Raw genomic sequence first — 27,031 nt, 5'->3', positions numbered from 1 at the left:
ATTCTGGTTTTATAAACTTTTGTTCTTTAAATCTGAAACTCCACCAATGGTGATTTCATAAAGATTTCCTTTTTTTTTCAGTTCTGGCTCCACCCACTAACCTGGTGGTCCCTGTGATGAAGATGATGGTAAGAACAAACCAGAACATGTAGCTGAAGATGATCACCTTCATCATGTCCAGGTAAGACCTACATATACAGAGATCAGAGGTCAGACAGGTAGACAGACAGATGGCAAGGCAGACAGACAGGTGGACAGTTTACCTGCACATCATAAAGTCAGGCACCGGGTTGAGATGAAGTCGTCTTACTGGGTCAGAGACCTGTCCGTCATCTCCATCCAGTTCACAGTTGTCTCCTGCAAGCATCTGAACTGATGGCTGAAGCTCCTCCTCAAACACCTGCAGCTGCAGAGAGGCCCCGAGGAGGAGTAAGAAATCATCTGAAAATTCAGGAGACACAGGATGAAAACATCAGAAAACATAGTGTGATGGTGTACATCTCAGCTCCAGTCCAGTAGATTTGACATTTTCTGATTGAAACCTCCCATTTCATTCTGAAGTTGGTCAGGAAACATCTGGGGGTGTCACTGAGTTTTGATTCTTAACTGCTGTTTGTTAGCTCAGTTAGTTATGCAGCATTGAGCTGGGATTGCATGGACTAGACCAGGGTCTTGGAGCACAGGAAGTGTTTATAGTACCAGGAGAGCTGGTGAACATGCAAGAGAACAGAGCTCAGCAGATGGCAAAATGACTGAAGAAGGTAAGAAGAAAAGAAGAGAGTGACTAAGCAAAAGGCAGAACAAGAAAGATCCACAAAAATGAAAGGCAATGCTGAGCTGGACTACTGTTACACTAGTAAACTATTTTGATGTAGCTGGCGCCGCGAAGTGGCAAAGTTCTTACAGAGGAGGAAGAGCGGATTCGGTGGTGTCAGGTGATCAGGGAGGAAAAGCCACTTCACCACATTGGAGTCCATGTTGGAGGACGGAGGTCTCCATGGATAATCTGAAAAGACAAGTTCTTGCGATTACAAAATCTTGATATTTTCATACATTTTTCAAGAAATTTAGCTGTTCTCTATACAACATATGATATTTTTTGTCTTAATCCTACTTTTTAGTTTTAAAATAGTTAGTTTGAATGGAAGCTGTACAGACTGAGGTCCTGTACTGAGATGTGAAGCAAGACAAATATTGCCATATCTAGTTTAATTTTAGCAGTGAAAACAACATTATGGATTTTCTAAATGTATTGTAAACTTAATTGCAAAATAAATAATCCTATCATGGTGACATCAGGTGAGTTTGTACCTTTGCAGGCAGCAGGAGGGAATCCAATACACAGCAGGTACTGGAAACATAACATGCCTGACAGGAAGTAGCAGTACTTGGGCCAAACCAAGGCGATGCTCTTCCTGGTGCGACGTGATATTACAGTGATGAGGCCAAAGGCATGGCCTACAGCAAACAGATCCATTCGTTGACCAATCACATTCACAGCCAATAGAAAGCAAGTCTGAGGAGGAGGAGTGTGGGAATGGTTTTAATCAGGAAGAGGTTAGTTTCTTGCTACATCAATATGTGTGCATCTCACCTCCAGTCCAAACTTGTAGAAGAAATAGTTGAGGAAGTACTTAATACAGCTCAGCACACTGTCATCCAGGTGATGCCTTGTGATGTCATGAAACAGCGTTCTGGTGGGGGGCGGGACTTTGTTGTGGCGGAGACGGTAGAGCTCCTGGTGTCTGTAAACTGTCACCTCAAAGGCTAACAGCCCTAACATCATCAGGTTACACTGTAGAGACAGGTTAGCATAATGCTAATGTGTCAGACCTAACAGTGCTACAGTAGTTTTTGGTTAAGGTGAGATAGTCTGTGATGTCACACCTCACCCTCAGGTAATCAAGCAGCTTTCCTTCTGTCTTGTGAAGCCCCACCCACTCGGCAGGGTCAACTGGACCAGAGTACAAGACTGAGTGCGACAGGTCGGTGCTGGAGTTCCCAGGCTACAGAAACAAGGATAAATCATAAGCACTCTCAAGGGGGATTTGGGGGACAGGTGAGACAGGAGTGTGAGGTGAAAAGAACAGGTGTATGCAGGTAATTATTGCAATTTGTCAGCTGCTGGAGCTGTAGCAGAGACACACGGTTCACAGAGGGCATGATTACACACAACCCTAATCTCAGAGACAGGCAGACAGACTGTTGTCATGGTTACCATGGTGCAGTTGGAGGAGTATTTGATTGGCTGGACAACATTGAGTTGGTACAACATCTTACAGACGGTCACCACACAGGTCCAAACTGTACAGACTCCTGACAGGACGTGGCGCCACGTCCTGCAGGGCAGAGCCACGCCCACACACAGCACAAACACCAGATTAAACAGACACACCTGGAGACAGAGAGAGCAACAGATCAGATAGAAACAGACAGGTCAGACAGACAGTCTAAATGACCCTGGGGAGACCAGACTCGGACCTCCTTCACAGAGACCCAGATGATGTAGGAGGACACAATCTTGACAATGTGAAGTTCCAGAAGCCACCAGAGGAGGTGCTGCAGGCGCTGCAGGGACAGCAGGAGGCGCAAGAACAAAACAGAGAGACGATCCACCACCAACCTCCAGGAGACCAGCACTGAGAAGAGACAAGGAGTCTGCTTCCTGACTGACACTCAGTGATTCTGTCATGTGATGATGATGGCGATGATGAAGTGTTATTACCCGTCATGTGGTCTGACAGAGTTTCCCCATGAAACACATCACAGAGGTCTTCCTCTTCATCCTCCTCCTCTTTTATCCACTGGCTATTTGTCTCCTCCTGTCTCTCCTTCTGTCCCCCTCTCTTCCCCTCCTCGAGGAGAAGCTGAGTGGCTCCGCCCATTGACAGATCAAAAAGACTACCATCAGAGTGGACCAACCTGCAAAGAATCAGAATCTGAAATACTTTATTGATCCCTGGGGGAAACTGGAGGGTGACAGGTAGGCACAGGTCAAGATCAGCAGCACCTTCTTCAGTTGCAGCAGTCTGGGGACTAGTTGACCTCTGACATGCAGGCAGGTGTGTGGGTTACCTGGTGATAGTGCTGTTGTGTGTGTTCACCACAGTCTTCAGGTCAGTCAGCCGCAGGAACGGCTCGTGAAAGTAATGCAGGTGTACAATACACACCTGCAAATCAACAACAAAATCAACTTTTACTGAAACGAAGTGGAAGGAAAAAGGAAGAAACACTCAAGTGTTTTGTAGAAATGTGTTGGAATACCAATAGGAACGCAGCAGGGATGAAGATCTTAGTGAAGAGTACCGGAACTGAGAACTTCTCCAAACCAACATCCTCCAACCTGGAGAGGCAACAGCAGAGACTTAAGAGACAGTAAAGACTTTGGACACACTAGACATCAGAGTCAGTAGACATATTAGAGACAGACACATCAGAGTGCACCTGTGTGTACCTGTGAGTGCTGAGTCCACTGTAGTAGCTCCAGGTGTGAGGGGATGAGGGGAACTGGAAGGTGTAGACCAGGATGAGAACCAGCATTGAGTAAACCACTACAGCTACCCAGAAACCCCTGAGCAAGGTGCGCCAACGCTCATAGTTCAACTAAAGAGGAACAGACAGATGGAAACAGACAGACAGGTAGATGCTGAAAACTAGGCTACATTTAAAACCAGAGGCACATACTATGAAACAAGTTCAGCGTAGCCGGGTTTTCGTTATCTGGCTTCACTAACTCAGAAAAACAGTCACACGAAGCTGGAGCAGAGGAACAGGGGAGCTATCAGTACAGTAGTAGTAGTATTATATACAATAATAGTACTCGTAGTACTTGCAGTATCACCTGGTACAGGGCAACGCAGCAGAGGAACATAACCATGTAGATGACTTTGTAGAGTACAATTTTCCCCTCAAAACTGACAAAGAAGAACATCGTCCCACAGACGTAGATCCAGTATTTAACAAACATCCTGCTGACCACAGCAACCAGAGCCTCCATCTTAACTCGTCCTCCTCCTCCCTGCAGGAGCAGCGCCTCCTCATACGACACCTCCTTCTTCTTCTCTTCCAGATCTCCAATTGGCCCTTGCTCCTCTGGAGGACGTGAAACAACAGACAGGTGATCAGGCAGTGAGAAAGGTGATCATCAGACAGGCGGCTGGTCAGTGAGACAGGCCACCTTACCATCCATGTGGACAGTGACGGTAGACAGATGTGTGTCTGTCTGCCTGTCTTTCTGTCCGTCTCTCTTCTCAGTCAATGCCTGACGCAGCAGTAGCCAGAAGGTCAACAGACACAATAACTGCAACATCAACAAAAACAATTTCAACAACAACAATATCAGTAATAACATCAACATCATCATCATCAGCAACGAAAACATCAGCAGCAACATCAACAACAACAACACAATCTGATGATCAATCAAACCATTCAGGTTGTAAATGCACTTGTAATAATAATACTGGTAATAGTAGTCACTGTACTGGTACTACAGCAGTACCTAACCCACTGGTACACCAGTTGTAAGAGTACTCATAGTAGTGGCAGTAGTAGTAAGAATAGTACTAACAGTAGGAACAGTCATAGTAGCAGTCACAGTAGTTGTAGTAGCAGAAGTACCTTGGAGGCAAGCTCCCTTGGAGGATCATCTTTTCTTGGGAACAGTCCAGGGACTTCCTGCACAGAGGGGAAGCTGTAGATATACTGCAAGATAACCAGCAGGTTACCGTAGGCAACCAGCCAGGGCGATGACATCAGCGTGTAGTGGCGACGCTCTCGTGTCATCCAGAGGACACACGACCAGAGCAGCAGGACACATGTCAGCCAGGACACGTATGTGATGGACCAGGCCATCATGGCGATCAGAGCGCAGATATAGCTCTGTTTGAGGAGGAAGCTGAACGCCATCGAGGCAGCACTGACTCCCTCTTCACTGCTTCTCCTCACTCCCTCTTCTTCCACATCTTCCTCCTCCCATCCATCTCCTTCAAAAGCACATGTTTCCAACGTGTCTGCAGCACACAGTAGAGCAGAACAGAACCAGGGGTTACTAGGTGTAACTGCATATCAAACGTCTTCATCAGCACAAAAAAATTCAACACACCTGATATGCAACATCGTCATCATCATTACTGACTGAATAATGCAGTCAGAACACACACGTCTGTTACTCGATCTGTGTTTATTAAAAAGCTTAGCGAAAGTTCAATCAGGAAGGCTATCTCTTTGTGCAATTCTTAAGCATTTTCCTGCAATCCTTTAGTTCCACTATGTCATTCTTCCCTCTTCCAATCACAGCCTGTCACATTTCTCCTGCTATCTGTTCAGCCCCGTGAAGGTTTCACCCCCCATCACGCTGTAGTGAAGAAGACTTGAAACCAAATTCACCAGGAAACGGTTTACTGAGGCAAATTTTCTCATAGGCTTCCACACAATCCATCTATATTGGATTTAACTAAGGAGCCAGGAGGAGTGAGAACTCTTCATGAAGACCACACTGATCAGAACATCTTCACTCTGCAGGGATCCAAACAACAAATTCACCTGATTGGCTGAGAGAGTAGTGAGGCAGAGAGTAAACATCCAATCCCAGGCCCGTGCTCTGGGTTGGTGGGGCAAGAGAGTCAGAGGCACTGTCATTGGCTGATGACCCCAGCACCTAGAGACAGACAGAGAGACAGACAGCTTTAATGGTAACCACAGGAGTTTTATCAGGTGCATTTAGTCTATATCAATTTTCGTTTGATTTAGTTCCATAAAGCAAATTCATCAATTTAAATAAAAAAATAATTAAAATTATATAATTAAAATTATATAAAGATTACAGACTGTGTTTAATTTTTGTGTAATATCAAAAGCTGATGTTGATAGACAAATGTTATGCAGCAGTTTATCACCAGTCTGATTGTTTTCTGAATTTCTCATAGTGAGCTCTGTTCTCTTCGTCTGTTGTTGGCCATGGTGGACTCCTTTGCTCTCTCTTAGGAAGAGTGTGCACACACATTTATCTTGACTGCTTGATCTTGTGTTGAATTAGTGGAACGCTTTAGTGCCAGCTGATTATTAGGGTCATCCAAGTCAGGTGTTGGACTTTAATCCCCGTTAATCTGATTGTTGATCACAACACAACAACACACACATTAAAACACATTTTGACACGTCAGATGTTTTATGTTTCCTTACGTCTCTGTACTCTGGTCGATTGTGAGCTCTTCTCCACAACTCCCTCCGCCTCTCTGCTGTGATGTCAGCACTGAGCTCATCACTCAGGTTGCTGGTGGCGGTCATGATATCACAGCTCTCACTGACTGCTGACTCTGCTCTCTGCAAATCCTGCTTGCTGTTGCAGTTCATCAGCTGCAGAAACATGCAATACCCATCAGTCAATGGGACCTGAGGAACTGAAGTCACGACACCGTAAGTATTACACAATAAAATGCTCAATGTTACACTAACTCCTTTCTCTACCTCACTTTTTTTGCCAACTGTGTGTCCTGTCTTACATTTCAAAGACAAGAAAAATTCAATATTCCTACTACAGACTAATTCCTAAAGTTATGGCTGTGTATCTTAATTTAAATAAACTCTGACTAGAACTTTAGACTCCGTCCTGTCATTACAGTCTGTATCCATGACAACATCCGTCTCACTTCATCTGTCAGTGGTTAGCTAGCTTGCTGTAAGGGAAAGGAAGGCATTCAGTTTGGGCTTCAGTTAGTCAGAGGCATCAATGTGTCAACAAAGAAGATCACCATCTATCAATACCTGATCATGGAAATTTAAAGCTAACAGGCTAATGTTGCATCTCCAACAATTTCAGTCTGAGTGGCCTTTCAGTCATCATATTTCAATGTTCATGTTGTTCCTCTTTTAGCACTGTCGCCTCATAGCAAGAGGGTTCCAGGTTCGGGTCCCGGTCTGGGCCCTTCTATGTGGAGTTTGCATGTTCTCCCTGTGCCTGCGTGGGTTTTCTCCGGGTTCTCGGGCTTCCTCCCACAATACCAAAAACATGCACATTAGGTTAACTGGCTGCTCTACATTGCCTCCTAGGTGTGAGTGTGAGAGTGTGTGGTTGTTTGTCTTTGTGTGTTGGCCCTGCGATTGCCTGGCGACCAGTCCAGGGTGAACCCCGCCTCTCGCCCGTAGTCAGCTGGGATAGGCTCCAGCTCCCCCGCGACCCTGACGGATAAGCGGTATAGAAAATGGATGGATGGATGTTGTTCCTCTTTGCCACACAGACCTGAGAACAGCAGTACTGCCATTTTTGGCACTTCAGGATGGGGTCTGCCATCCCAAATAAGGGTCCTAATTATTTAATTCTGTAATAGCTAACTTTACTGTAAATATTGTCCTAAACTGGGATCAGTTTTCAGGATATTTATGTAATAAGGCCTTTGGCCCCCATGACATCCAGCAGTTACATCACATGGCATGTTGACAACCGAATGAAATCATACATAGACACCATAACTGTTGTGTTGACATCATGTGTGCAGTGATGAAGTCACGCAGTGTGTGATGTCATCCTCACCACCTGGTTCCTCCACAGAGTGGCCACAGTATTGTAGAGCAGCAGCAGCATGAGGGGACTGCTGAAGTGAAACCAGCTGAGCTCAGTGTTCACCTGCAGACTCCAGGGGGCAGCACAGTCTACCGAGAACACCTGGACCAGGCCAAACACGCTGAACAGGAAACAGTCAATCAGTCATCATACTGGGCCCAGAACACACTCTACATACACCGATAGATATCAGTGTCTACATATGTGTGGACATTTGGGACTATCGCTACCACAGTGACACAAATAGCAGGGGCAGCATAAAACTGAAAACTGAACCCAGATCTGATTTCCTGTAGTCAGACACTAACTGCTGGTTTACATGAAGAGTTTGTGTTGAAATGAACCTGTAATTATAAAACACAAGCCTCTAACTCACTCCTCCACCCACCTACTGTTTCCTCCTCTTCTCAGCCTTTTGTTTTTTCTACATAATAGAGATGATGTGTCACATGTTGGAGCTGCATGATGGTGGAGCCGTGTATGTGTGTTACCTGGCAGAGGTGCGGTTGGGAGGCCACGCCTCCTGCAGCGAAGGCAGCTGGTAGCAGTAGATAAGCAAGAAGTGGCAGGAGGAGTAGAGCAGTGACATCACAGACACACACCTGAAGAGGAGTGCTGGGACCTGACCTGACCAGGCCCACCAAGTACACAACATCTGGAAACAGATGAGATAGAGGAGGGAGGAGAGAGAGGGGAAGATGATACCTAGAGAGAGAGAAGAGAGAAGGGGGTTATGTTCTCATGATGAGTTAGGATCCAGGAAGTCCCGTCCTGGTTACCTGTCTGTGTTTATCTCACCTGTGAGCCCCAGCAGAGCCGTCAGCAGGACTTTCCCTCCAGTTGTCATCATGTTTCCCACCATCTCCCTGGTTTTACCAACCAGTAACTCCAGTTCGACCAGAATCCTGTTCCTGCCGCTTTCCTCATGCTCCTCCTCCTCTTCACTGAGCACAGAGTCCTCCTCAAAGACCAGCTCCTCCTCCACCCGCTGCTCCTCTGCCTGCTGCTCCTCCTGCTGTGGCTGAAAAACAGTTTGGTTGTCAGCTAAGCTCCTGTCAGTCCTGCAGCTCATTTCATGAGTCTGATGGTCTAAAGTCCCGTCATCAGAGGGACTGTGGATGATGTGAGGTTAATGTCCAGACTGCAGCAGGTGGAACATGCTGAGGAAAAAGAGTATACCTCCCCTCCTATGGCCCTCTCCACATCTCCTGGTGTATTGGCCTGTTTCCTGGTATATCATCCATGTTCTGGACATGGATGATTCTTGCCACTGCTCACATTGATGTGCCATTCTGGAGGAGCTGCACTACCTGAGCCACTTGTGTGGGTTGTAAACTCCCCCACATTCTACCTCTAGGGATGAGAGCACTGACAAAATGCAAAAGTACCCAAAACATCAGCCAAAAAGGATGAGAAATGGTCTGTCACCACCACCTGTAGAACCACTCCTTCATAGGGGTTGTCTTGCTAATTTCCACCTGTTGTCTATTCCATTTGCACAACAGCAGGTGAAATTGATTGTCAATCAGTGGTGCTTCCTAAGTGGACAGGTTGATTTCACAGAAGTGTGACTGACTTGGAGTTACATTGTGTTGTTTAAGTGTTTCCTTTATTTTTTTGAGCAGTGTACTTTATCCTCAGGCTGCAACTTGAAGCACAGGAGCTTTAAAACAGTTTATGATACTAACTGAAGAGGAGGAGGTCTTTGATCAACATTTCAGTGACAAAAACTCTTCTTCATTTATGTCTTCATGTTTTTAACTCACCACTGCACTGTTATCTTTCTCTCTTTGAGTCTGTAAAGATGCTTCACGTTAATGTAAGAGTGTGAAGAATAGGAACTTGAAGACAATAACATCACAGGGGACTCATTTCTCCTGAACTCATCTCACTCACTTTGTCCACCTGTGTCATCATCCTCCACCTGTACACACTGGTTTGTTGGAGTGACGAAGAGTGAGGAGGAGGAGGAGGAGCAGGATCTGTGTCCTGATAGTCCGTCACTGCTGCTGTCTGCTGGTCTGGTTTCATGTTAACAAACAGACTTCGACAGAACGGCTAACACACTGATTGAACCTGAAACCTAATCATTATACCCCTGAGTGTGTGTGTGTGTGTGTGTGTCCTGATGGAGTCACATAAACAAATTACAGTTAATAAATAGCTTACTGAGTTACACACTAATAGACAGGAAACTTCGTTAAGAAACAAGAGGAGACGACTTAATGAGGTTACACCTGCTTCATTAGTGTGTGTGTGTGTGCGTATGTGTGTGTGTGTGTGTGTTACCTGTGCGTGTGTGTCCGTGTTCAGTCTTACAATCAGCCTCCAGGTCAGCAGACCAACGATCAGCACACCAACATCTGGAAACATGTGTCGTACTGCAGAGCCCACATCACTTCCTGTCAGACTGACGTAAAATAAATCACTGGAAATTAATGAAATAATACACGACAAGATGAAATTAAAGACAAATAAATGAATAAATAACTATAATTAAATTTAAAAAAACAAATAGAACCACAAATAATAAAAAAAATACACAACTAAAAATATATAAAATCACTGAAGCAAATCAATAAAAGGCATATTAAAAAAGGAAATCAAAAATAATGAAATTAATAAAAAAAAGAAATAAGAACTAAAGAAAAAAAAAAGAAAATTTACCATAAAATAACGGGTTTTTATATCCTTTAAAACAACCAGAACATACGATCCACATGATGAAATAGAATCCCAGCTGTCTTTGTAGAAGATCTTTGACATACTGATTTAAATTAAAGCATATTCCATGCAACACTCCTTTATTTCATCAACATGTTTCAGTTAACTGACTGCAGAGGACAAGTCCTCCTGTGTGTGTGTTACTACGTTTATTGGTGTGTGTAGGTGTTTGCAGAGCCATGTAAGCCAGACAGAGAGACTGCTGTCTGCCACACACACACACATACACACACACACACACACACACACTCTGAGGATCAGATGTCAGTGATGTTGTACTTCCTTGTCCTCTTATTTTGGTAAGGAAGGGTAAACCAAGAAGTTCCAAATTCTTCAAACAAGAGCATACAATTCTGTTGAACATCCAAACTATCTGGAGCAGAACAGGATGATACCACACTCTCATGTCATGAGATATCTTTTGTTGTGAATTGGTGCTATATAAATAAACTGAATTGAAACTGAACTGAAAATTGAATATCCCCACAACAACTGTCCATATTAGAACTCATCACTGCCACAGAATCAGCCATAAGAACTAACCATATAGCACAACCTGAAGCAGAACAGATCAGGATGAAAGTATCAGCAGCCCTCTTCAGTGCAAAAACACCTCAGAAAACTTCAGAATCAGAATCAGAATCATAAAACTTTATTGCCAGGTAGGTTCCACCTACGAGAAAGTTGTTTTGGCATCTGGTGCAGCAGACATACACAGGAAAAGAGAATAAAATAACAATAAATAACGAAATGCAAAAAGTCCGTATACATAGTATAGATCTGTATATACAAGGGCACCTCCTTACAATCTCACCTTTCAGGAAAGGAAGGCCATAGCATCCCTGAGCAAAGACCAGAACATCGCAATACTGCCAGCCGACAAGGGGAGATGCGCTGTAGTCCTCAACACAACTGACTACAACGCAAAAATATTCTCACTCTCCAGTGACTGCAACACTTACGAAATCTTGAAACAGGACCCAACAAGCAATTACAAGAAGAAAGTCACAGATTGTTTAGGACAAAGGACAAAACCACCAGCCACCCAGTCTACTACAGCCTTCACCCCGGGGATACCACACCTTGTATACCTCAATTTCGTTGAACCATGTACAATGACAATAAAGACTATTCTATTCCATTCTATTCTATATGGACTTCCCAAGATACATGAGGAAGGAGTCCCACTCAGACCCATTGTTATCATTATAAACTCCACCACCTTGTCACCATTTTAGGTCCACTGGTGGGAAACACTCGTTAGGGACTTCACAAACGAAGCCCAGGAACTTAAACTAGCCCTGGATAAAACCATGTTTTTCTTTGATGTCACTTCACTTTTCACCCGCATATCCACAACCAAGGCAGTGGAAAGAGTCAAAAAACGACTACAGCAGAACAACTCCCTACACACCAGAACTAATGTCACCCCGGATCAGATCTGCACCTTGCTGGACCTCTGCCTTATAACCACCTATTTCAAATACAATGTAGGTTTCTACAGACAAAAGCAATGGGTTCACCGGTGTCACCCACTGTGGCCAACTTCTACATGGAGGAGTGCGAAAGCAAAGCGCTAAGTTTCTAGCCACTGGTTTAGGCATGTGGACGACACCTGGGTCAAAATCAACACCAGTACAGCTCATAAGCTCCTCCCCCTCCATGTTAGCAGATGGGACATGAGCCAAACTAAAAACTCAAAGTACAAGTCAGACAAAATTTTCCCAAATATGGTTATCACACTGATGTTTGTTGATGTTTCTGAACAGTTTCATTTTAATCAGTTATTTGATGCTATAAAAAGTTTCTGAAATGTCATGAGTGACAGCTGCTGCTCCTGATTAGCTCAGATGGGTGTGTGGGTGGGAACTTGATACCACAAGTCCACCTCTTGATCACTACTGCACAGACTCCAAATGATGTAACCAGTACAAGATGGCAGCACTCGTATCAGGGAAGTAAATAATCATACTGATATAAACCAACCGCACACACACACACACACACAGCTGTTTCTACTTCCAGTTGAAACTTTATTGAATAAGATCAAAGACAGACTGCAGATATGTGGTGTGTGTGTGTGTGTGTGCATGTGTGTGTGTGTGTTGCTGACTCAGTGCTGGAGAGACAGCAATGTCTGTCTGTCTGTCTGTAAACAGGTGGACACATGATGTCATTCTTACCTTACTAGGCCGAGCTGACTGAGAGCTTTCTGCCACGACGTACCTGCAGACGGACAGATGTAGAGTTAGACAGGTAGTCAGAGAGACAGGTAATCAGACAGACAGGTAATCAGACAGACAGGTGTATCTCACAATTGTACTCGGGCTGCAAGGTTGCGGTGGTCAGCTGGAAGAAGGACTGCAGTAACAGGAAGAGGAAACTGGAAACACACACCGCCGTCACACAGCGACATGTGTTACCTAGAAAACACACACACAGTACACTTACATTTGAAAAATCAAGAACCAGAAGTGATGTTGACTTGGAGAACAAAGAGTTAAACAGAGCTGTGCCTCTGACAGGTAGCATCAGCTCAGGTGAGCCACTGTCTGCTGTCTCATCCCCTGTCTGTCACACTTTCAGGACATCATCACAGTGAAGGAGGTAAAACATGACTCTTATTTTGGTAATGATGAATGAAATTTCTGTTAGTAATGAAAATATTTAAAGAAGGAGATTAAGTACACAGTAGAGTACAGTTTACTCAGGGTACTTTTCTGTACTTCACTGTAGTGTAACTTTACTCCGCTGTACTATAAACTGGAGTAAACAGCTCTACTTGTATTACATAAACCTGTACTTAAACTTATATAAACAGGTTTAATCACAGCGATTGTTTGGTTTCCTGCAAATTTCCAAAAACCACATCAACACAGGAAGTGATGTCACATGGTGAGTCATCATGCTTGCTGTAGAAACATACTTCTCCCCAACCTCTAAACCCCCCAACCCTCCTGATCCTCTATTCTCCATGTTTCCTCAGGAAGATCCTCCAGGAAACAACTCACATACATATTGTCTTCACCTGTGTGTGTGTGTGTGTGTGTGCATGTGTGTGTGTGTGTGTGTGTGCTGCCTGAGGCACACAGGCAGGTCAGGTCTGGTCTATTTCCTGACATTAATGACAACACTGTGCATTCCTGTGTCTGTCAGCCACAGCAGGTATGATATCATCACCAAAAAACGTGTCATTATGATGATGTCATCAGTGAAACACGTAATCAGCTTGTGTTTAAATAAAGGACATAATGTATTCGGGGTTTATTTTTCATTCACAGAAATGTGATGGCTCAACCCACAGAACCAATGTTGAGTTATATTGAGTTCAGACTGATCTCAGAACAGCAATTCCAAGCTCTCTTATCTCCTCTGCTTGTCTTATTATTCTCAGATATAAAGCTCTGCGATATACAAGCATTTATCAGTTTAGTGTTTCATTCTAACGTTTCATATATCCATGCATCTTTCTTCTTCGGCTTCATCTGGGACCGGGTCACGGGGGCAGCAGCTTGAGCAGGGATGCCCAGACTTTCCTCTCCCCAGACACTTCCTCCAGCTCTTCCTAAGGCATTCCCAGGCCAGCCGAATGACATAGTCCCTCCAGCATGTCCTGTGTCTTCCTCGGGGCCTCCTCCCGGAACACCTCCCCAGGAAGGCGTCCAGAGGGCATCTGAAACAGATGCCCGAGCCACCTCAACTGGCTTCTCTGGATGTGGAGGAGCAGCGGCTCTACTCCGAGCTCCTCCTGGGTGACAGAGCTCCTCACCCTATCCCTAACGGAGCGCCTCGCCATCCTGCGGAGAAAGCTCATTTCAGCCCCTTGTATCCGAGATCTTGTTCTTTCGGTCATGACCCAAAGTTCATGACCACAGGTGAGGGCAGGAACGTAGATTGACTGGTAAATTGAGACCTTCACCTTATGGTTCAGCTGCCTCTTTACCACAACGGACCGATACAACGACTGCATTACTGCTGTCCCTGCACCGATTCGCCTGTCAATCTCACACTCCCATCTTCTCTCACTTGTGAACAAGACCCCGAGATACTTAAACTCCTCCACTTGAGGCAGGAACTCTCTTCCAACCTGGAGGGGGCAGACCACCTTTTTCCGGTCGAGAACCATGGCCTCAGATTTGGACGTGCTGATTCTCATCCCAGCTGCTTCACACTCGGCTGCAAACCTCCCCAGTGCATGCTGTAATCTGTAAAATGTGGATGAAAACAGTTCTTGATGTATTGATCAGTGTTTGTACCTGAGGTGGAGGAGGAGGCGGATGGTTCGGGGAGCAGGGGCAGCAGCAGCAGCAGGAGGATGTAGACCAGAGAGAATCCGTTATACCGCAACACACAAGCTGTGAATACATAAATCAATACATGAATCAGTTAACAATAGTCAGTTAACAATTAATTAGCACTCAATGATAATCTGGTATACTGATGTTAGGCTCGTTCACATCCCATTGCATTGACCCTGGACGTATATTCGGCCTCAGCTGTCAGACAGCATGAGGTCCAGTTAGGTCCAGTTCATTCAGTGTGGTGCTTCACTGTGATGCACTACAGCTGAGAGTTTGTGCACACGCAGCAGCCATTTGACTCTGATCGACATCCAACAACAGATGCTGTTCTGTCTAACGTTCTGTTAAACACTGCAAAACGTTCGTACAAAGCCTCGCTGTGATTTGCTCTGTTTGCCCTATTAAAGGTACTGCAGTACACTACAAATTAGAGAGAGATCATATTTCTCCTGTTCTGGCTTCTTTACATTGGCTACCTGTAAGATTTAGGATAGATTTTAAAATTCTCCTCCTCTCTTATAAAGCCCTGAACGGTCAGGTACCATCCTATCTTAAAGAGTTAATAGTACCCTATTATCCCACCAGAGCTTTGCGTTCCCAAAATGCAGGACTACTTGTGGTTCCTAGAGTCCTCAAAAGTAGATTGGGAACCAGAGCCTTTAGGGATCAAGCTCCTCTACTATGGAACCATCGGTTTCGGTCCGGGAGGCGGACACCCTCTCTATATTTAAGAGTAGACTAAAAACTTTCCTCTTTGATAAAGCTTATAGTTAGGGCTGACCTAGCCTGGTCCCTAGTTATGTTGCTATAGGCTTAGACTGCCGGGGGCCCTCCCATGACGCACTGAGCTCTTTCTTTCTCTCCATCTGCACACATTTATGTCCCATTAATGCATATCACTAACTCAACTTATTCCCTGGAGTCCTTGTGCTTTCTCGTCTCTCAGGTTCTCATTGATCATGGTTGGACCTCCTGCTGTGGTCCTATTTGAAACTTACTGTGATTATTACTGTTTAGTCATAATCTATTTTAATTTTGTTACTACTCTGTACAGCTACTACCATTATTACTGTTATGAATACTGCTATCATAATCACCGTGGTACCTCCTGTATACTTCATTATCATTATCTACAGTTACAATATTTCTAGTATTATTATTGCTGCTATGCATCTCTGCTTGTGTGCACCTTCTCTCACACCCCTCTGGCTTAAAGGGTTAACACTGTTAGCTCACGGCTGGATCTGAGTTCCAAAACCTCCATGTCTGTTTGAATCTGAAATCAAGTTTTTGGTGTGTGTGCAGTCAGTTTGTTTGTTGTAACGAAGGCTTTTACATGGTTTTGAAAATGAACTCTTCGGATATGTGACAGGTAATACTGCAATTTTCTTTACATAGTGGTACCAGTGTCACACTCTCAGAAACGGTCTGAGACCAGTCTGTGGGTCTGGCAGCACATTTGTTCCTTTTGACTGTGAACTGAGCACAAAGCTCAAGGTAAGCTGATGGCTTGTTGCACTTCTGTTCATTTGAAAGAAGTGGAAGTACTTTTTAGTTTTTGTACACGTACCCGGCTAACCATGCAGGCTTTGCAGCAGAAATAAAACTTTTATTGTTACTGCAGATGACAGTTGATGCTGCTATTGATTTGAGATGAAATCACTCTGAATCTGAAATAAACTGCTTTGTATCCAATCAGATTTTGTGCAGGTTTAATCATCTGATCCAGTCTGCTGTGTGAGATAATCCAATAAGACTTCATCTTCAGTAACTGACCTGAAGTCAGTTTGTGCTGACTTTCTGTGTTTACTGTCTGCACATTTAACTTGACTGTAAACACAGCATGCAGAAATAAATCAACACTGAAACACACACACACACACACACACACACACATTCTGTCAGACGAAAACCTTGTAAATCCTGCTTATTGACGGTGTGATGAATGAGAACTGAGTGATGAACAGAGAGCTCACACACAGAGGACGTGTAAACACATGCAGAGAGTACTTTTACTTCTAATTCTGTATTCAATCCTACAGTGAATGCAGTACTTTCATACTTCACATCTAGACGTCTGGTTTGATGTTCTGATCGCAGTTAAAGTCTCCAGACAACACAACCTGGAGTGTTTAACACACTAAACAAAAGTCTAAAACCCCCAGAAGATGAAAAAGTCTGCAGAAACATGTCAGACTCTGAGCGCTACAACACCACAAAGCTTCAGGTGCAGAAAGATCTGAGTCATTAAACTGTAAACTGAAGGTTTGAAACACTTTTGAAAATAGCAGCAAAGTGATAAGACCTCCATTGGGAGTCCATTGGAGTTAAGGCACATTAACACTGTGGGTCTGAGTTACAGCTGAGTGTCACGTGCACCACATGACCACACTGTGACCATGACTGACACACCCAGATCCATATACCTGGAACATCAAGTGACAGACGCAGCAAGTACTGAAGTACTCAAGTATTCATCCAGTTTCTGAAGTATCTGTACTCAGCTTTGCTTATAGCCATTCATCATAATGAATCCTTCAGCTGTACAGCTACATGTCAACATGTTAGCATGTTAGCATGATGGAAACATGTTATCATGGTGAAAACATGTCAGCATGATGGAAATATGTTAGCATGATGGAAACATGTTGGTATGTCAGCATGTGAAAATGATAACATGTGAACATGTTAGCATGTGAACACAATCGCATTTGAACGGGCACACAGAGTTGTGCAGGTTTTCAGTGCTGTGGTTCAGTTTCAATTTAGACAGAAACTTTTTCATCTGACAGATTCGTAACTGCCTGAAGATGAACGTCTTCCTCCTCCCATACACACACACACACACACAGTGAGCTGTAAACAGAGCGTGTGTGGGGAGGGTGGACAGACAGGAAGAGTGCCTCCCCCCTCCACCCCCCATCCCATCCCCCAAACACACACACACAGATCGGTTCCACTCTCTCAGGTAACAACATCTGGCTGTGTGTATGTTTGTGTGTGTGGTTAGCAGTATGTCAACACACACACACACACCTCCCCTTTTCTCTGGAATGTGAAGCTGTTTTAAAGGGAAATTCCACCCAAAAACTCTATTTAGGGTTTACAGTAATTTGTCCTGGAAGGTCCTGGATCATCCTGGAAGTTTTGTAAAACTCCAGCAGCCAGCTTACTGTTAACAAAGCCCAATGGGTTGACTGGGAAATACTAACAGTGTCAACCAGCATGGACATACATACAGGTCCTGTCACTCTGCTGTGACATCACTAAAGGATACCATAGTCTTTAACCAAATGAAGAAACGTCACGAGAAGCTCAGGGGGACTTTTTGTTGTCTGACACTGTGATCAGTCCTGCTGAACTTTAGTGAAGACCAGCAGCTCTGAACTGAACCAGCAGCAGTACGTCTTTGGTTTGAACTGATCACCAATCAGCTTCTTCACTGACTGCACTGATTTAAAATTACACGTTTTTCAACAGTGAAATTCAACTCTCTGCAGATTTATCAATACTCAAACTAATCAATACCAAAACTGATCCTTTGTGTTTGGCTTGTATTTGTGTTCTTAAAGCTTATTTTGCCTGATTCTGTATTTCATCTTCCTGAAGTTACGTGTTTGACTTGATCAGAAATAATAATCTCATGATACTCTGTCCGTATTCATAAAGTAATTCATTAAACACATGAGACAGGGTGATGTACTGTTAAAACTTTTACTGCAGTAATATTTTCAGTGCAGGTCTTTACTCTTGTAACTGAATATTTCTACAGTGTGGTATTAGTATGTTTATGTGAGTACTTTCTGCAGCTGCTCCAGTGAAAAAAACAAAACAAAAATAAGACCCAAACCGGATCTTACCTGCAGTCAGGCTGAGGGGCAGCAGACCCCTGAAGACCAAACCTACAGCCAGCTCGGAGGACATCCTGACCGCAATGATCCACTTAATTCCACTCCGGTCTCTTTAATCCGGGTTTACAGATCCACAGCTAGTCCAGGTCCAGTTTTGGTTCTGGTCCCCTCATTCGCTGCAGCAGCGGACTGTCAGAGCTCTGAGTGCCCACAGGAGTAGCCGTGGGTCCGGCTGAGGGCGGCGACACCAGCCGGTGTCATCCCCGGTCCTCTGAGACGCACAAACAGACGGATGCTGAGTGTCTCACTGGCAGTTCAAGATCAACCACAGTCAGAAGACTGAGTCTCTCCGTCCTCCAGACAGTCTCTCTGCCTGCCTGTCTCTAATGTCTGTCGGTCTTTTCTGGAGAGCAGAAACACCAAATCCTGAAGTTTCTTTTGGTCCGTTTCTTCTTCCTCCTCGTCTCCTTTTTCCCTTTTCTCTTTCTTCTTGTTTATCTTCTTTTGTCGCAGTCTTGAGGATATTTTAACTTTTTTCTTTTCTTTTCTTCTTCTTCTTTCTCCTCCTCCTCAATCTCCGCTCAAAAACACTCAAAAACTGACTCGCGATCAGACCAACAGAAGCCCATAGGCCCGCCCTCCAAATGACTGCCAGCTGCCTTGGCCAATCAGGAGACAGGATGAGGAGCAGCTCAATTCAAATTGTGACAATGAGACCACGCCCCCTAGGACTAAATAAAACAAACAGTAAGTAATTATTTGTCAATTAATTTATCTATAATATGTGGCCAAAAGTGTGGACAGCTTTCATTAGTTTCTTCTTTTGTTTGTTAATAATCTCAGCTCAGCTCAGTCCTACTTTAAGAGTCTGGTGGATCTCTTGGGATCCTCTGGCAGTCCGCTATTTGCTCTTCTTGGCCACGGAGCAGCTGGGGTTAAGGACCTGACCCAGATTTATTCTGCTGCTTTGGGAGATTGAACTGTTCACCCTTCACTTATGAGCTGGACTATCTAACCTCACTGAATCCCAAGCGCCCAAACCTGCAGAGATACCGATGATCTTCCAGTCCAACTGATTGGTCAAGTCTTTTTTCTTTTAACTGAATGTTAAAGCTGCACTTGATGATAGCAACCAACAGAGGGAGACAAACACAATAACGAGGAGGGAAACACCAACCAGAGCAGACAGAAGCGGTCCAGTCCGGTTCCCCGCCTTCATCTCTGACTGTTAACCCTTCTTTTAACTTACAGTCTGGAAACACCTCATTATTTTTCACATCTGATATCTCTGAGATGAAATTAAACACAACTGATTTTTAATACTCAAATAAAATGATAAATATCTCTGTGTTATCCTGAACCCCTGATAAATAATAAAACTACACAGTCTGTAATCATGTTTAAAGACATTTGACATCCTGTGCCAGCAACTGAGACAAAATACAAGACATCCTCAGTGTGGACTGGATGAGACCTCACTGACAGAGACTGGAGATCTGATGACATCAGCAGAACCCAGGACCAAACGTTTTACATTATGTCATTATGTGAAGAAGAATCAGCTTTATGTTAAGAATCAGCTTTATTGACAGTATATATGTTTTTACATACACACACTGAATTCGTCTTCTGCATTTGACCCATCCTTAGTTGAACACACACATGCAACACCCGGCAAATTACATGCAGTGAAACACACACAGGAGCAGTGGGCAGCATCAAGCGCCCGGGGAGCATATTGGGGGGTTAAGTGCCTTGCTCAAGGGCACATCAGCCGGCTAATGGAGGGGAGGAGCATTTTTCGCATTAATCACTCCACCACACCCAAATTTTTCCTGCCCGTCCGGTGGGGGAATCAAACCGGTGACCCTCCGATCACAAGCCGCTTCTCCAACCTCTTGGCCACGGCCAAGATAAGATAAGATAAGAACTTTATTGATCCCGCAGGAAATTGTTGAAGTGAAGTGAGTTATGTGATTATGTTAGATCACACTGGGTCCAAACACAGTCAACAGAAAAATGAATAAAGCACAGGAATGTGGAGTTTGATTTAGTAGCAGTCACATATTAGCAGAACAGGAAGTAAAACTGGATTTGGATCATAGAATGTATTATAAATTATGGACAGAGCCGCCATGGTAGTGGACTGCTGTTTTGAAGTCTTAAAGCCATGCCATCCTAGTTTTTTGGAGCCAGAAGTGACCATATTTGGACATGATGAGCAGCTGTGGAGGACATCCTGCTTCATGTTCTGTTTGATTCTAAATGTTTCCATGATTTACAGTGCTCATGATGCTGTATTGAAGACATATTAGCAGAACAGGAAGTAAAACTGGATTTGGATCATAGAATGTATTATAAATTATGGACAGAGCCGCCATGGTAGTGGACTGCTGTTTTGAAGTCTTAAAGCCATGCCATCCTAGTTTTTTGGAGCCAGAAGTGACCATATTTGGACATGATGAGCAGCTGTGGAGGACATCCTGCTTCATGTTCTGTTTGATTCTAAATGTTTCCATGATTTACAGTGCTCATGATGCTGTATTGAAGACGACTTGAAACCAGTGACTGAGACCATAAACTCATCAGGAAACCACTCACTGAGATCATAAATCAACTGAGAAGTTGACCTATTTTCTCAAAAGCTTGAATACAAACTGGTGGAGTCGCACCCTGCTGGACATTAGAAAGAGTTCAGGTTTAAGGTATCACTTTTTAAACCTGTAGATTCTGTCCACTTAATATTTTGTCTGTGAGTGGACGCACATGATCAGTTGTCACAGTAATGTATCTATAAATAACAGGCCCTTGGTCCTCCAGAGTAGGACCTGGATCACAGGGCAGGTATTTGGTCCTTCAACAGCATCTCCAGAGTCCAGATCTCATCCACTTATGAGTGAACTCAGTGTGTAGCCGAAGAGAATTTCAGTGAAGTGTGTGTTTGTTGTCATGATGGTTTTACAGACTGGTTTTCTTTTCACTTGCTACAGGAGAGGAAGGGAAGTTTTTTATTCAGGAAAATCAGACAATCAGCTGCTCAGCTCCTCATGCCATTTTGTTTGGGTTTGGGAGGTGAGGATGAGTTCAGTAGATAGATAGATAGATAGATAGATATACTTTATTGATCCCAGGCTCGGAAATTACAGTGCAGCAGCAGCAATACAGACAATAAGCTATATAAAATGTTAAAAATAGTAACATACAAGGCAATATAAAAAAGTGTATATACAACAAATAAACAGTGTAATGTTGTGCAAAATACAGTAGAATGTAAGGTGCAGTGAACCGAGTGTGTAAAACATATAAAGTGCGTAGTGACTGTATGTTATGAGCAGAGTTTAGCTGTTGTTGTACAATCACAAACACAATGAGTTCCTGTCATCTGACTGCTCCTTCTACTTCTACTTTAAAGGGAATGGTGTGAAGAATGTTGTTGCTAATCTGATGATGCTTACATGCTAAAACCAACATGTGGGCGTGTTAGTGAACCAATAGCAGGACAGAGTCAGTTAAAGCCATCAGGACAATGAGACCTTGTAACAGCTCATCAGGTATCGTCCTGTCAGGGGCAGACAGGAGATGATATCTTGATTAGCTTACATTCAAACAGAATTAGCAGGTCTTGCAATTACAGTCCTGTCTGATGATGACAAACACTACAAATCCCACAATGCTCCGCAAGGAGCCCATCATGACTGAGTGGCTCTAAACAGCTGTGAGCCCCGCCCCCACCCACTGATCAACAGCTGTGTGTGTGTGTGAGTGTGTGTGCGTGCGTGTATGTGCTTGCGTGTGTGTGTTAATCTTTGTGGGCGGGGCCTCATGTGTACAGATCACTAATCCATCCAAACAACAGCCTGGAGGAGACACAGAGACAATAAAACCAACAAAAACCACTTTAATGGACTGTATTTTTTAATCTTCATCGCTAACACATCTCAACAAACTGCACAGGTAAACTACACATTCATGTATGATGTCAACTTATTGTGTGCTGTTGTATTGTGTGTGTTATGTTAGTTGTTGTTTAGCGATGTCGCTGTTGTCTGATCCATCTTCCATCATCATCATCATCGTCATCCTCACATGTTGTATGCAGCCTGTCATGTTGCTCTCATGTCAGTAAACATTCATCTTCATGTTTTTGCTCTGTGGACCAACAAGACAAAGCTGTGTTTGGGTCAGTGTTTAACACACACACGCACTACAGAGGCCCTGAAATGTCACATTGTGAATTTTACTTACAGGCAGACAAACAAACTAGAGACAAACAAAGAGAAAACTTGAGCTGTCCAACCTTCCACTGACTCTTCTTTTGGTTCTGATTGGTGGATTATTGAGAGTTGAATCTGATCACATAGATAGATAGATAGACATACTTTATTGATCCCAGGCTGGGAAATTACAGTGCGGCAATATACACAATAAGATACAAAATGTTAAAAATAGCAATACAAAAAGTGGCAATATAAAATATATATACAGGCAATATAAAAAGTGTATATACAACAAATAAACAGTTTAATGTTGTGCAAAATAAAGTAGAATGTAAGGTGCAGTGAACCGAGTGACATGATCAGATTGCCAGCTATCAATGCAGCAGGGAAACACTTCAGTCGAAAATCAAAAATCAACTTGTGGGTTGGGAGAAATGTCACGTAGTTAAGATGAAAGATGAATGTCCATCATCACAGGACTTCATCATGTTGTCATTTTCTGAATGAGGTGCGTTTGTTTTCTCTGCCAGTGAGCCCACGAGGAACTGTCTGATGCTGACATTGATGAAGGTGTCACATCCTCTGTGATGGTGTGTTTGTATCTCCACACCACACGTTAGTGAGGAGTGAAGTCACTTCGTCTTTGTTGTAGACATTAAAACTACTGAACTTCTGGTTTGTCTGTAAATCAGTGTGTTTTTGTTTCAGTGTTTTCTGTCTGAATCAGGTTGTGATATTGATAATATTAACTCAGTTAAGACCCATTCAATGTTTGAAGAGGAAAACACCCTCTGATCAGATGTATTATTTTGCTTTAAATATTGATTCAAAATTATTGAAAGCAACAACAAAGAGACACAACTTTGGAATTTATCTATCAGTTATTGATCTGAGATTAGTTCAATTCGAGAGGCTGAAAATATAAAGACGATTCTCTGCAACAGGAAGTAGTTTAAATCTGCAAACTCGTGTATCATTTTAAGTTGAACATCAACAATTAACACACTGTCTTCCTCTTGCTCTTCCTCCTCTGTCTGGATTAATGACTGCCTTCAATGTACTGGTAAGTTGCACACACACACACACACACACGCACGCAGTACATACAGGGTGGGGATCCAGTTTCTCCTCACTGCAGCAGTAGTAAATGTAGTACATGTATGAAAGTTAAAATACTACATGAATATCATTACTACTTTGTTTAGTAACGATAACAGTTATCGAGTAAGAAAAAAGACGGCGCTGTCTCGCAGCGTGCGTCACGACGTCACGGCTACGCCGCTTTTACGCGGTGCGTAGTCGAGTGGGATGACGTAGTAAAAAAAAAAAGCGTCCGTCACTGGGAGAAAGAGGGCGAGCGTCCTGCACGAGGACAGGTAAAAATCTGCTGATGGTTTGATCTGCTGTAGAGGAAGAGGAGGAGGAGATCATTAGATGGAACTGATTGATATCAGTTTATTATCGACGATCAGAGAGAGAAAAGGAGAGAGAGAGAAAGAGAGCATCATCACACATCACACTGCAGCCCGGTGTGTGTGTGTGTGTGTGTGTGTGTGTGTGTGTGTGTGTTGCAGCGGGGTGTTTCCTGCTGCAGGACTACTGCATCATCATCGTCATCATCGGCTGTTATCAGTAATGTCTCCACCTCATATCAATTTTTGATTTTAGATCAGTTATTGTTTCTGTATCTGAAGCTCAGTGTCTTGGTTTTAGTTGAGTGTGCAGCTGCTCTCAGGTCAATCAAGAGCTTCTGCTCTTATTGCTGATTTATTGACAGATTTTTTTACAAATGAAATGACATTTTTAGTTGTAGTAGTAGCAGATGCTGGTCGTGGTAGTATTACTGCTAGTGTGTAATAAAAGTGCTAGTGATACTTACTGCAGTACTCTGCTGGTCTGCATGTGTGTGATACAAACTGAACTTCCCAGTTCAGAATCCACCATCAACACGTTACCTGGTCTGCATCAGTGACGCCTTCTGATCCACTCTCCTCTGACCTGCACACTCACCACCACCATAATCATCATCACCTTTTCCCCCCCATCTGAATCCAAACCAGATTACATTAGATTGTCTTTCTGGGCTAAACCCCCACACCACCTTCTGTTCCCATACAGCCCCTCACCTGACAGCTGGAGGGCTCATCAGATGGTAACTACAGGGCTCAGAGTGATGACATCATCGGACAGTGACACACAGTGATAAAGGCTGCACACTGCTGGTGTTTTGTTTGTATTTTGTCCAAAACACATTAAGTTTCTGAAGACATTTGTCTGAATGTAAGGTAGGCAGCTACAAGCTAAAGTTAGCGAGCTAGTGTGTGTGTCATTCACATGAATTCAAAAACTTCTTGTATGTATACTCTGTGTGCTACTGTGAAAGTTGCAGTACTTCAGCTCAGTTTACTTGGATATACTTCTCTGAACTGTGTGAAGCATTGGGATCTTCCAGCTCCTCACCACCACTATAGTCCAACCAAAATGACTTTTTATATGAATTTATTTCTATTCCCTTCTCAGCTTCCAGATCTTTGTGCTCTCCCACTTCGTAGTAATCAATAGGCTTGTGTTATTTGCGTTAGGCCAGAATTGATTACTAGCGATCATATCATAGTGCACGCTGACTTAATCCCACCTTGGTCAGAGGATAATTGTGGCGAGGTTGGAAAATTCGTGATTTAAGAATATAATTTAGATAAAATGTGTTAAGTAAAAGGTAGACAACACTGCCCAGGTTGTGGAGCCTAGGACTCTATTAAACAAACTGCAGGTTCTAAATTCTAATTCTTGAGCAGAGTTAAGAAACCACAAGTCAGCTCAAACTTTACACAAGATTTATTATGATAAAATAAATAAATAATCCCCTCTGGGATAAATAAAGGAATTCTGATCTGATCCGACACTCTCCGGCTGAGCCGAAGTGGCCCTCAGTCTCTCCAGAACAGGGGACAGAAAATAGCCAGTATAAGCAATCAGACTAAAATCATTTGAGATTAATGAAAGGAGGGCCTCCTGGGCCTCAAATCTTGGTAAAAATGTTGATTTACTATTTTAACTATAGTATCACTTCTAAAGTAAGCAACAAGGGTACTTAGCTGCAAGAGGGGTGCATCGCGACCAAACCCCCTACAAGCCCACAACGATTCCCCTCAACTCGGGCCAGTAATTTGAGTGGTTTGAAGCTGAATGTGTGCGAATAGCGCCACGTTATTTACCCAGGCTGGGAGTGTTGTGCGCTTCTGGTGTGGGTGCTCTCCTGCAATGGTGGTGGTCTCCTGGCCATCCAGCTCGCTGTGGTCCTCCATCCTTAGTGCCACTGCTAACACCTGCTCCTATCAGCTGTGGCTTGTTGCAAGGATTAGCCTGCTGCCAGGGCGAACCTGCGTGTAGTTCAGAGTCGAACATTGCAAAAATAACACAACATGCAGCACTATGTAAAATCATAACAAAGTAAACAAAGTAACAAAACATGCAACACTAAAAACCACCCTGCCACATAATCGCACAAGATTGAGGTGACAGTGTGGTCTGATGGGAAACAGCTGACTCAACAATGTGACTTTTTATAGAGGTTTGTGATTTTGATTTTATTCATCTGATTTTGATGTTTTATTCTATGAATAGAATTTATGTTGTGTGGCGGAGACTGAATACATTCATGTTATGAGCTGTTGACAGCAGCCACTTAATCCAGTATATCAGCACTGGGCTGTGGGATGTTAGTTTTGTTGCATAACAGATGTGAAGCCACAACAGTCTGAATAACCAAATGATCGATAATGAAAGCTGCCATCCCGAACATTTGTCTGTTTAATTTGTTAACTCTGTGTCTCTGTTTTCACTTTCTACATGCTTCCATTGGGGAATATTATCCGGAAGCACTCCATCAATTTTCATTGTTATGCTGATGATACACAGCTATACTTGTCTATAAAACCAGATGACAGAAGCCACCTTACCAATTTCCAGGCTGGACTACTGTAATTCTCCCCTGTTAGGATGTTCTAAAAACTCTCTGAAGAGTCTCCAGTTGGTCCAGAATGCTGCAGCGAGGGTATTGACAGGAGTTAATAAGAGAGTGCATATCTCACCTGTTTTAACCTCACTCCACTGGCTTCCTGTAGGATATAGGATAGACTTCAAAATCCTTCTATTGACTTATATAAGGCTCTCAGTAACAAAGCTCCGTCCTATCTCAAGAACCTCATTGTTCCTTATTGCCCCAGCACAAAACTTCGCTTCCAGAATGCAGATCTGCTGGTGGTTCCCAGTACCTCTAAAAACAGACTGGGAGGTAGAGCTTTCAGCTACCGGGCTCCACTACTGTGGAACCAAGTCTCTCCATGGGTCAGAGGCAGACACTCTCTCCACTTTTAA

At 43.6% G+C, this 27,031-nt stretch overlaps 1 protein-coding gene and 1 long non-coding RNA gene across 6 annotated transcripts in view; both read right to left on the bottom strand.

Moving 5' to 3' along the window:
- LOC124049462 (piezo-type mechanosensitive ion channel component 2-like) overlaps positions 1 to 18,992 on the bottom strand; it is a 37,463-nt gene extending 18,471 nt beyond the window's left edge. Inside the window, exons 1-25 of one of the 5 annotated variants that reach the window (XM_046371136.1) lie at positions 18,447 to 18,992; positions 14,542 to 14,640; positions 12,601 to 12,708; positions 12,469 to 12,511; positions 9,851 to 9,971; positions 8,360 to 8,582; positions 8,053 to 8,266; positions 7,532 to 7,682; positions 6,184 to 6,357; positions 5,545 to 5,659; positions 4,621 to 5,012; positions 4,183 to 4,300; positions 3,842 to 4,092; positions 3,455 to 3,603; positions 3,265 to 3,343; positions 3,076 to 3,170; positions 2,726 to 2,922; positions 2,482 to 2,639; positions 2,219 to 2,395; positions 1,893 to 2,006; positions 1,595 to 1,795; positions 1,312 to 1,516; positions 905 to 1,006; positions 264 to 441; positions 102 to 188 (exon numbers count right to left, since the gene is read on the bottom strand). In XM_046371136.1, coding sequence (XP_046227092.1) covers positions 102 to 188; positions 264 to 441; positions 905 to 1,006; positions 1,312 to 1,516; positions 1,595 to 1,795; positions 1,893 to 2,006; positions 2,219 to 2,395; positions 2,482 to 2,639; positions 2,726 to 2,922; positions 3,076 to 3,170; positions 3,265 to 3,343; positions 3,455 to 3,603; positions 3,842 to 4,092; positions 4,183 to 4,300; positions 4,621 to 5,012; positions 5,545 to 5,659; positions 6,184 to 6,357; positions 7,532 to 7,682; positions 8,053 to 8,266; positions 8,360 to 8,582; positions 9,851 to 9,971; positions 12,469 to 12,511; positions 12,601 to 12,708; positions 14,542 to 14,640; positions 18,447 to 18,510 — 3,815 coding nt within the window. In that variant the 5' untranslated portion in view covers positions 18,511 to 18,992. Of the gene's footprint in view, positions 1 to 101; positions 189 to 263; positions 442 to 904; positions 1,007 to 1,311; positions 1,517 to 1,594; positions 1,796 to 1,892; positions 2,007 to 2,218; positions 2,396 to 2,481; positions 2,640 to 2,725; positions 2,923 to 3,075; positions 3,171 to 3,264; positions 3,344 to 3,454; positions 3,604 to 3,841; positions 4,093 to 4,182; positions 4,301 to 4,620; positions 5,013 to 5,544; positions 5,660 to 5,897; positions 6,164 to 6,183; positions 6,402 to 7,531; positions 7,683 to 8,052; positions 8,267 to 8,359; positions 8,583 to 9,850; positions 9,972 to 12,468; positions 12,512 to 12,600; positions 12,709 to 14,541; positions 14,641 to 18,446 lie in introns of those variants that run through there. The other 4 variants (XM_046371137.1, XM_046371138.1, XM_046371139.1 and 1 more) reach the window with 4 other exon arrangements.
- A 2,781-nt stretch (positions 18,993 to 21,773) lies between these two features.
- On the bottom strand, positions 21,774 to 23,862 carry LOC124049468. The gene is made up of 3 exons (XR_006841409.1): positions 23,762 to 23,862; positions 22,683 to 22,786; positions 21,774 to 22,586 (listed from the first exon to the last, which is right to left on the bottom strand). It is a non-coding gene; the product is annotated as an uncharacterized LOC124049468 (long non-coding RNA).
- Between the last annotated feature and the right edge of the window lie 3,169 nt (positions 23,863 to 27,031).

The sequence above is a fragment of the Scatophagus argus genome, chromosome 18, assembly GCF_020382885.2.
Source record: "Scatophagus argus isolate fScaArg1 chromosome 18, fScaArg1.pri, whole genome shotgun sequence".
In the NCBI taxonomy this organism is placed as follows: Eukaryota; Metazoa; Chordata; class Actinopteri; family Scatophagidae; genus Scatophagus; species Scatophagus argus.
Note: the sequence above shows the minus strand (reverse complement) of the source record. Positions and strands in the feature narration are given on the sequence as shown.